At 43.2% G+C, this 10098-nt stretch overlaps 1 protein-coding gene across 1 annotated transcript in view; it reads right to left on the bottom strand.

Moving 5' to 3' along the window:
- The window catches only part of CHD6 (chromodomain helicase DNA binding protein 6), a 60506-nt gene that overhangs the window by 43318 nt on the left and 7090 nt on the right, over positions 1-10098 (bottom strand). The window contains exons 3-8 of the mRNA XM_018570659.1: positions 9280-9424; positions 8467-8616; positions 7104-7169; positions 6509-6567; positions 2560-2677; positions 1759-1845 (exon numbers count right to left, since the gene is read on the bottom strand). Of these exons, the coding sequence (XP_018426161.1) occupies positions 1759-1845; positions 2560-2677; positions 6509-6567; positions 7104-7169; positions 8467-8616; positions 9280-9424 (625 nt within the window). The remainder of the gene's footprint in view (positions 1-1758; positions 1846-2559; positions 2678-6508; positions 6568-7103; positions 7170-8466; positions 8617-9279; positions 9425-10098) is intronic.

The raw sequence follows: 10098 nt of genomic DNA, 5'->3' as shown, positions 1-10098 counted from the left end.
AGGAGGTCCGTAAGGCAAATAGTATTTTCAGAAGTAAAGGTCAACAATGGCAGTCTCCATGCATATCTCATGACATATTCCCTTTAAGCAATTAGTGGCTAATTTACAAATCTCAATATTTAATTCAACAGACTGCAGAATAGTGTCGCAATAAAAAGATCACTTCAAATGTAAACACTACAACAACTCAAACTAAATGCTTGCTAAAAATATTCTATGCTTTCCCTTAATGATCATATGTTTGCTGCACCATTAACAAGTCAGCAATGGCAACTACCATATTTTCATTCTCACAAGTTACCTTTTATTGAATTTGTTCCTTGCACATACAAGGTAAGGCAATAGGCTATTTTAATTAGAGCCACACCAGCAGCATAGGCTCACATTTCATTTGCTCCCCTGCCATTCTGTTTGGTCACTGGGAGCAGAGAGATTTAGCACAAAGGGCTAAAGACTTCCTTCTTGCCCCCACATTAGGATGCGGCAGCAGCCAATCACCAGCTCGGTCTACTGGAAGGAGGACAGGACTCACATGTTCCCTATACCCAAACGGAACAGTAGATGAGCATCTGGCTGGAGGGTGTATCACTCAGCTGTAGATCCTCAAATCATCTCTGAATTTGTGCCGACACCATCCTTCCTTCTGGAGGGTGGCTACTTTTGTTCCCCTTGGTCCCTGTGTGTGTTGTAAAGTAGTCACCACTCCAAGCTTGCTCCCGTGATGAACTACAACCTCAATACAAATTAGTAAACTAACCATGAGCTTGTAGTTCATCTCGTGAGCGAGCTTGGAGCGGTGACTACTTTACAACACACACAGGGACCAAGGGGAACAAAAGTAGCCACCCTCCAGAAGGAAGGATGGTGTCGGCACAAATTCAGAGATGATTTGAGGATCTACAGCTGAGTGATACACCCTCCAGCCAGATGCTCATCTACTGTTCCGTTTGGGTATAGGGAACAGTAGATGAGGATCTACAGCCGAGTGATACACAAATATACACAAAGTGATACACAAATAAGATACATTTTTGTGAATAGTTAAGGTACTTGAATGTTTTTTTTTAAGATCTAATGGAAGATCTATGAGGTGAGTGATTTCGACTCAACCTCATAATTAGACCTGACTGTGACAAAGAAGCTGTCACAGGTCGGCTCTATCGATCGGTAAGTGAGCAGAAACATGCTGCCGATCCGCTCACTTCTCGATCATCTCCTGTCAGTCACCACTCCCCGCAGGGATCCCCCCCGCCCCCCTCCGATCCTCCAGCGCTGATTGGAAGAGCGAACGGCAAAGGGGCGGGCACAGCTGGCTCTGCCTCTAGATAGGCAGAGCCAGCTGTCACTCACGCAGCTGGGTGAATCTCAAAAGTATTGTCTGGTTCCGCCCCGGCTGCGGCACTATCAGTACATCGCAGCTAATAGCCCGCGATATACTGAGCTTTGGGTCACGGGAGGAGGTTAGTATATGTCCCCCCTGCCCCCTGACCCTAAAGAGAACTATGGGGAAAAACACTTACCCCATAGTTCTCTTTTAACTCCTGAGTTTACTGACACTTTAAGCTTGTATCTTTACACTGCATTGACAAAGCATATGTGTACGAGAGAAAATATATATTAAAATATTTGCAAAATGCATGCGCTAAGAGAAGGCTTTATATCCAAACATCCTTGGGACACACATATACTATTCCATGGACTCTAGCTCAAAATTCTCTCATTAGCTTCATCATGTCCTGTCCAAAATCTACCACCTACCTCTCCTGTGTCAGAGTCCTTCGTATGAGCCACCTCTAATACTCTGTCCACCTCCACATAGTCTGGATTAAACATATCTTCATCTGGCTAAGGATCAAAAATGAAGATATTAACCATCACTGAATTCCAAAAAAAGGTTAGGCAGGGTGAAAACATTAAAAGTAAATGTAGGTGTGTTTTTATATATTTTCTATTTTATTTCTCTGTTCATTATGTTCAGGACTGAAACACATTTATTTTTGTCAGGTTCATTTGCAATACGGTATGTGAATATTTTGTGTTCATTACATAACAATTGAAGCTTTAGAACTGTCTACAGAACTGCCATGCGTCTAACCCATGTGTTCAGACATGTTCATTTGAAGATCCAATCAGAGAGGAGGTCTGAAGGCAAGCTGTGCTCTATCTTTAGAAACCCTATAATGTTCTGCAACAGAAATATCATGGGTGTACCCTATATTAAAAGCTAAAAAATAAAACCGCAAAATATTTATCATAAAACATCAGCTTTAAACTGAGAAAATTAGAAAAAAAATAAAATAAAAAAAATTGACCCAAAACCATTATAGCTTCCCATTAACTAGGGCTGGAAAAGCCCCAGGAGCCAGTTAGCCAAGCGCCTTAAATATTACAGGTGACGCCTAACTTCTGAGCTTTTATATAGTTGTCGTCAATGCAGCTGGCTCCTAAGAAACTCCTGCAGGCTCCTGGATTGGACAGACTGGCTCCTGAATGTGTCCACTCCTGCCTTAAGCAATGGGAAAGAGGTTAAATAAAGTGAAGAAAACACACTAAGCTGACCTCAGTAAATATATGTTTCATCTGAGCTTGTTTGTTACGAAACCGCTTGATTTTCTGCTGGATCCTTGGATCTTTCTCCAGATCTTGAAGAGTTGCCCACTTACAGTGAAGATATGAGCTGTGAGAGACACAAACAGAACTATTACAAAACTACACAATAGCAACAAAATGGTTTTCTTGCATTCCCATTTTATAATCTTAAAGCCCAGCTTGGGGTTTGTGTGTCCTCCTATCATTTGCACCCTCCTCTCTATAAAATATAATAATGTGTATACCAACCTAATTTGCAGGTGCTTTGGCCAAGTTCTATGACCACGCAGGTTCTCTTTGCAGTTAAAACTTTAGGGCCAGATTTAAAAGTTACCGTATATACTCGAGTATAAGCCGAGATTTTCAGCCCATTTTTTTGGGTGAAAAGTGCCCCCCTCGGCTTATACTCGAGTCAGCGCCAGCGCGTCATCTTACTTACCTCGCCGAGCGTCACGTCACTGCTGCTCCGGTGTGCGGCGCTCCGAGCGGGGTCATCTGGCAGTCTCCGGGTCCTAATTTAGGTGGCCGGAGACTGCCAGATGACCCCGCTCGGAGCGCCGCACACCGCAGCAGCAGCGACGCTCGGCGAGGTAAGTAAGAAGAAGAAAAACCCCCCCGCAGCGGCCAGTCAGGCAGGGGAGCAGGGATGAGTCAGCGGCGCGCTGATCAGGCGAGAGGAGCTCCAGGTGGGGTTGTAATTTAGCGGGCAGGCACCTCTGAGCCAGCTAAATTAGGACCCCACCTGGAGCTCCTCCCACTGGACCAGCGCGCCGCTGACTCGTCCCTGCTCTCTCCGTGATGTGATGATCGATCACCGGCACACGGACACAGTGAGTGAGGGCAGATTGGGGGGGGGGAAAGATTTATTAAGCAATTATATATGTATTGTCTGCACTGTATTAGCAGTATATACTCTATATAGAGTATATACTGCTAATACAGTGCAGACAATACATTTACAATGATACTAACATGAATGTATTAAATGATCTGTATGTAGCCCTGTACTATGGATCATTTAACCCATTCATGTTAGCAGAGGATCATTGTAAATGTATTGTTGCAGGCACTCTATATGTACATGTACTATATACTACATATAGAGTGCACTGAACAATAGATTTACAATTATCCTCTGCTAATATGAATGGGTTAAATGATCCGTAGTACATGATATGTAGCCCTGTACCCCCTTTTCCACTTACAGAGCTAGGTTATTTTTCTTTTAAATAAATATTAATGTAATTTTATTGGTATCTACCAGTAGCTGACTCATTTCCCACCCTCGGCTTATATTCGGGTCAATACTTTTTCCCATTTTTTTTTGTAAAATTAGGTACCTCGGCTTTTATTTGGGACGGCTTATACTCGAGTATATACGGTATGTCTATTTTTTGGCAGATGTGTTTTTCATTGAAATTAATGAAAACACATGAAAATGTGCTTTGGCACACAGACAACATGCAGTTTCACTCAACTTTATTAGCAACTTATGTTTGTATAGAGAGAATAGAAAATTAAAAGGACTTGCTATTAATGTGTACATGAAATTATATCTGGATTCTATTACTCTTTTTGTAGTCCAAAGTGAAACTAGGCCTTTCGCTAGCCCTTTATGATATGCCACCGTCATTTTCCCAATTCCTGGCCACCCCCTTTCCTGTTAGATTCATCTGCCCACGTTCTAAATCCTGCACACTGCAACATTCGGCTGCAGCATTTCTACGCCCTCCAATATCTGTAGGTGCACTCTATGCCCATCCATGCTTTAAATATTGGCTGGACGTTTTTTTAGTGAGCATAGAGAAAGACTATAAACACGATCTGTGTACAAGTCCCGCTTTCGCCACTGCCTTTATAATAACTTGCTGCCAGCAGCGGACCGGAGGCAGATGGGCATCTGCACCCAGCTGATAACTCCGTATAATATATTATCTGAGCCGCCCTTTGCCGAACTCTAATCAGAGAAGCACCAGCTAATCACCAGCCCCAAGTCATCGTCCATCAGTGTGCCTTCCATAGGAAGTCTGAAGTGAGTACCTTTCTGCACTCTGATCTGCATGTGATCCTTCAGAAGATTTGATAGGATCTTAAAAAGACTTAAAAAAAGGAGACGTAAAGCCAAACCTGTTTGGCTATATTTCTCTTTTTGGTCACAGATGTACCTTTACTTACATACTACTATGCCGTAAAGTGAGCCGATAGTGGGTTCATACCTGCCATCGACTGACGGGGCACAACTGAGAGATAATATTGTCGGCATCCACCCCAGCTGTCTGACAACTGGCATTGCCTCTCGGCGTTCGGCTGAGAGCCAGAAACTCCAACCCCTTTCCCTGTCTGTTGCTCAAATCATCACTGGAGCATTAAGAGAGAAGAGGAGGAAATCACAACAGAGGCTCTACTGAAATCAGAGACCAAGAGCTGTTGGATCAGTAGCCATGTGATTAGCCTACTCTTGATCTTAGAGCCGGCATGGGACAGCTGAGCGCCAGAAGGACATTGCAGCAGAGACGTATGTGGGTTTATTTTTTTCCATGACCCCAAACCTCTCCTTTAATTCACTTGGCATGATGATACAGTAGTGAACCAGAGAGCAGTGTTCACCAACACTGGTGTCACTCCAATAAACCTTGCAACTCTCTCCAATGTAACCAGCTCTCCCCCTCAACACATCACAATCCCCACTTCACGTGGTCAGCATAGAGCCTTAATTACATCCTGCAACGCGCCTGCAGTCAACAGAGCTGCCTCCATCCTTCACTAGAGGGGAATGCACCAGAGGACCTTTGACAAAGACAGGGGAAGCCAATGAGCAACATTCTGCACGCTGCATGTGATCTGTCAGAGGAGGATACGAATATTAATGGATGAGTGGACTTTAAAATAAAATGCGCTTATCCTTTAGGCCCCTTTAAGGTGACATCACACGCTCCCTGTGCACAGATAAATACTTACAGAGTTCTGAGAGGCACAGGCTCCATTGTTAACATCCTGCAGGGGACATCTTCTCCTGGCTGCGCCTGTGCAGTATATCACCATGCCCATCGATTTCTATGGGACTCGTTTCCCAGAGAGGAGATATGGAGTTAGGAGGAGCACCATAGAGGTCAACGTGGATGTACAGCCCAGGAGAAAACGTCCGCTGCAGGATGCAAGCAATCAAAAGAGGGACGGGCCTGTCGGATCTCAGAAACTATTTCTCTGTGCATGGGAAGGGAGGGAGGGGTGAGCACCTTAAAGGGGCCTAAACGATAAGTGCACTTTGTTTCAAAGTAGACGTATCCTGTTAGGTACACATATGTGATATAATTATATAGCCCTATCTGTCCTCTAAAAAACAATATATAATATGTGTGGGTACATTTAGTAAGAAAGTATATTACTGCTGTGGAAGAATCACACAGCAAAAATGTAAAAAATGTGTCAGTCATTTATGAACAGAACCTGAAAACTAGCTCAGTCATGAAGGGGTTAAGGGCCATAGAGGTCATAATGAAGGATGTGATAACTCATTATATACTGCTTAGACCACTTCCGTACAACAGACATAGCAGAGTTAACAGCACAGAGAGGGGTGCGAGTTCATTTTACCTTGGTGACCGAACTTCTGTCTTTGAGATAACAGGGCTTATTATGAGGAAGGGAGCATTGTAGCAAGAGCAACGTCGACCAAGCCGAGCAAGCTGCATATTTCAGCATATCTCTAACATGCCATAAACACTATTCAGGCTGCTCAAGCGCAATGAAGATTTTGGTACAAACCATTTAGGATTCCACAGCTTGGGAAGAGATGCATGGAGCCTTAAGAATGTTAATTATCATGTAATGAGGTGAGTTTTACTACCGAGAACTCTTTAAATGCGTGCAACATTCCACTTGCAGAATACATAATTATACATTTAAATTGTTGACTTACAAATTTCTATACTTGACATAAAATTCCTCCGCTTCCACTGGCAATCCTGCAGGAATGATCTGAAAAACAAGAAAAGTGTAGGCAAGTATGAGGACCCAGGACAGCGACTGTGAGAAGCAGTTAAAAATCGCCTTTTTTTCCCACTTCCTTCATCCCTCCATTCCCCATCGGCAAAAACTAGTTAATTTTTCTATTGACTGACTACCAAGAGCAAGCAAAGAAAAAAAAAAAGTAGAAGGAAGAAAAGGAGGAAGACTATTAACTGTGCCAGAACTGATCTTACATTCAAAAGTCTGAAGTTTTTGGCCTGAGCTTTCACAGCTGCTATCTAGGGGTGTTAGAAAAAAGGAGCAATAAAGAGCTTACAACAGCTTCTATGTAAAGGTAGCAGTAGATGGGATAGCAAGAAGAATGGCATTGGGCACTTTAAATGCCTGGATTTAGAATGGGTTATCAACGTATGAGGCCAAATCTAATACAGTTTCAGCTTCTGTAGATCATGTGCAGAAGATCTTTCCGTACATCGGCACCTCTGTAAAGTGAAAAGGGACACAACGCAAAAACATGTGAGCAAATGATCACTGATGGACCTCACCTCTTTTTGAACAAGTCTCGAAGATAGGATCCTTTCTATTATATTGGCATCGTCTTCAGGAGGTTCCTACAATGATACAACGTGCCATGGAAAATTACACAAAGAAATCGCAACATAATCCTACCCCTGCAATCTTCATAAATGGGAATTATGTACTTTCAGTACGCATTAATTTTGCTAGAATACCGCAGAGTTTATCGAAAATAGTTCCGATTTCATTTTCACATTTTAAAATGAAAACTCTACTTTCGCTAAAAACCTAATATGACAATTTCTACACAAACCATTTAAAAACAAGCATTGCATTTCAATCTGCAGCCGCTGGGATTTTCTTAAATGGTCATTAAATTCGATAGCTTCTTCCTTCCAATACAGCATCCTGAGGGCATTCTTTGCAGAACTCCCGTAGAAGTACACTATAGCACCAAAAGTGTAGAAACCTAAACTTCACATCTGTAAGAGCTTGTTGGACATTTCATTCCAAAACGAAAAGGCAATTAATATAGAATTGGCCTCCCTTCTGCAGCTAGAACAGCCTCCATTCTTCTAGGAAGGCTTTCAAAATGATTTTGGAGTGTGTATGGACTGTGGCGTCACAAGGGGGGGGCCCGCACACGGGTGACACCATTGGAGGGGTGACACCAAAATGACAAAGTAATTTTGGTGTCACCCCCTCTAAATTTAGGCACTCGATCATGGGCCGAGAGCCCGACCGTGTCAGGAGAGAGGAGGGAACCCGGCTGCATACCTCATCCCCGCCGGGTGAGCGTCCCCTCCTCTCTCTGCCGGTGTCCATCACCAAGATGGCCGCCGGTAGGCGTCAATTGAATAGCTCCTGGGTGACACCCGGTCTCGGGACGCCCCTGTATATGTGCCCATTTAGCCAAAAGTGCATTTATGAGGTGAAGTACTGATGTTGGAGGGGAAGATCTGGTTTACAGTTGGTTTTCCAATTCATCCCAAAGTTCCTCAATTTTTTTGGTTTTAGGTCAGGGCTCTGCGCAGGCCACTTGAGTTCCTCTACACCAAACTCATCAAGCTATGTCTTTATGGTGCTGGCTTTGTGCACAGCTATGCCGAGACAAAAAAAGGGTCTTCCCTCAAATGTTGCCACAAGGTTGGAAGATCACAATTGTCTAAAATATCTTTGCATAGTACTGTTAAGTAAGGGGTTTAGATTTAAATGAGGTTACCATGTACAAACAATTGAAATAAAATAACACACATTTTTTCCAGTAGAGTTATGCATAGAAAACGTCATCGTTATTTTTCAATAATTCTGCCAAACTGTATGGTATAGTACACACCAGTGCTAATTTGGACTCCCGGCAATGACTGAATATATATCTTCTATAGGTCTCACCTCAGCCTGCCATGCCAGTGTGGATGCAGACAATGCAGATGCTCTCCCGGGTCCCAACACAGCAATAGTTTCCCCATCATCATCCACCACTTTAAAATCAAGATCTTCATTGTATTTCCGTCTCTTCACCTGCCGCCCAGACCTCCGTTTCTGTAGAGGGATAGAAATGAGTTAGTGCTGAAAAAGTTAAATGTATCACTCGGCTGTAGGTCCTCAAGTCATCTCTGAATTGGTGCCGACACTGTCCTTGCTTCTGGAGGGGGGCTACTTTTGTTCTCCATGGTCCCTGTGTGTGTTGTAAGGTAGCCACCACTCCAAGCTCGCTCCCATGATGAATTACAATCTCACTTTTAGTTTACCAATTTGTATCGAGAGTGTAGTCCATCATGGGAGTGAGCTTGGAGCGGTGACTACTATACAACACACACAAGGACCATGGGGAAGAAAAGTAGCCACCCTCCAGAAGCAAGGACAGTGTCAGCACCAATTCAGAGATGATTTGAGGATCTACAGCTGAGTGATGCACAAAAGAGACATATATGTTTGTTAATAGGGTACATGAATGCATTTTTTTATTAAGTTTTTCTTTAAACAGACAATATCAAAAGAAAAAGATATATAAAAACACAAATAAATAAAAAAACAACTAAAACCAATAACACAACACGTATTGCAGTATATTTTGCAAACATGGATTACATTTAATTCATATGATAAACTTTTTACTTTCTGTTGTACAAAACCAACCAAACTTTTTACAAACAGTATAATATTTGGCATTGGCTGGTAAGGGATAAACCGGATATGTGGTACCTGGCTGTCCAGCGACTCTGCAAACTCCTCTGTGCCCGGACATGCGGAGTTCAGCAAAGACTCACTCTCTATGCCCTCTTCAAATGAATCTGCTTTCCTCTTCCCTTTTTTCTTCTTCTCTACCGGCATTGGTCCCTGTTCTTTGCTGGAAAGCAACGTGCAAATTAAATGGCCTTGCGATATCAAAACGTTCGTGTACAACCCTGAATTATACAGTGGTTTAAAAAAAAAATTAAAAAATAATCCGATATTGTAAAATGTAATGCAGTAAGGCAAGGCCATTACACTGTAAAGTGAACCTTTCTATTCATCAAGCATTTAAACCATAATGGTATTGTCATGATTAGCTCCACCAGCTATTTCTCATATACTCCTCCTTTCCACAAAGGTGGACAGCGACTCCTACCTTGGCTGTCTTGCAGAGTTAAAGGGGATGCTGGTATCTGCCCCTTCTGGGTGCCACGCTTCCCACTGCGTGCTCCGATTCCAACCGTCAGCTGCTACCCCACCACAGGGACACAGTAGTGGTGTCACAGCAAGAGAGGTGGCGCTTAGGGGGAAGCCATAGCTCATAGTAAAGGACATAGGTATCTGACACAGGGTTTCTTTAATAAGACTAAAGAGTGCCGACATCAATTTTGACTTTTGAGGGAAGATCATGATGGATTAGAAGGCTTTTTTAAAACTGATTTACTGCCATGTTGTGATTAGCTTGCATAGCCTGTGTTGTCAACAGTCCTGAATAGCAGGCAGGGGCGACCTACCGCTGGTGCGTATGCATCGGGGCACGAGCCTGGGGAGGCCCAGTATCCTCCAACA

The sequence above is a fragment of the Nanorana parkeri genome, unplaced genomic scaffold (assembly GCF_000935625.1).
Source record: "Nanorana parkeri isolate BGI_ZX_2015 unplaced genomic scaffold, ASM93562v1 scaffold1568, whole genome shotgun sequence".
In the NCBI taxonomy this organism is placed as follows: domain Eukaryota; kingdom Metazoa; phylum Chordata; class Amphibia; order Anura; family Dicroglossidae; genus Nanorana; species Nanorana parkeri.
The sequence above is the reverse complement of the archived record's forward strand: the minus strand, read 5'-3'. Positions and strand labels throughout refer to the sequence as shown.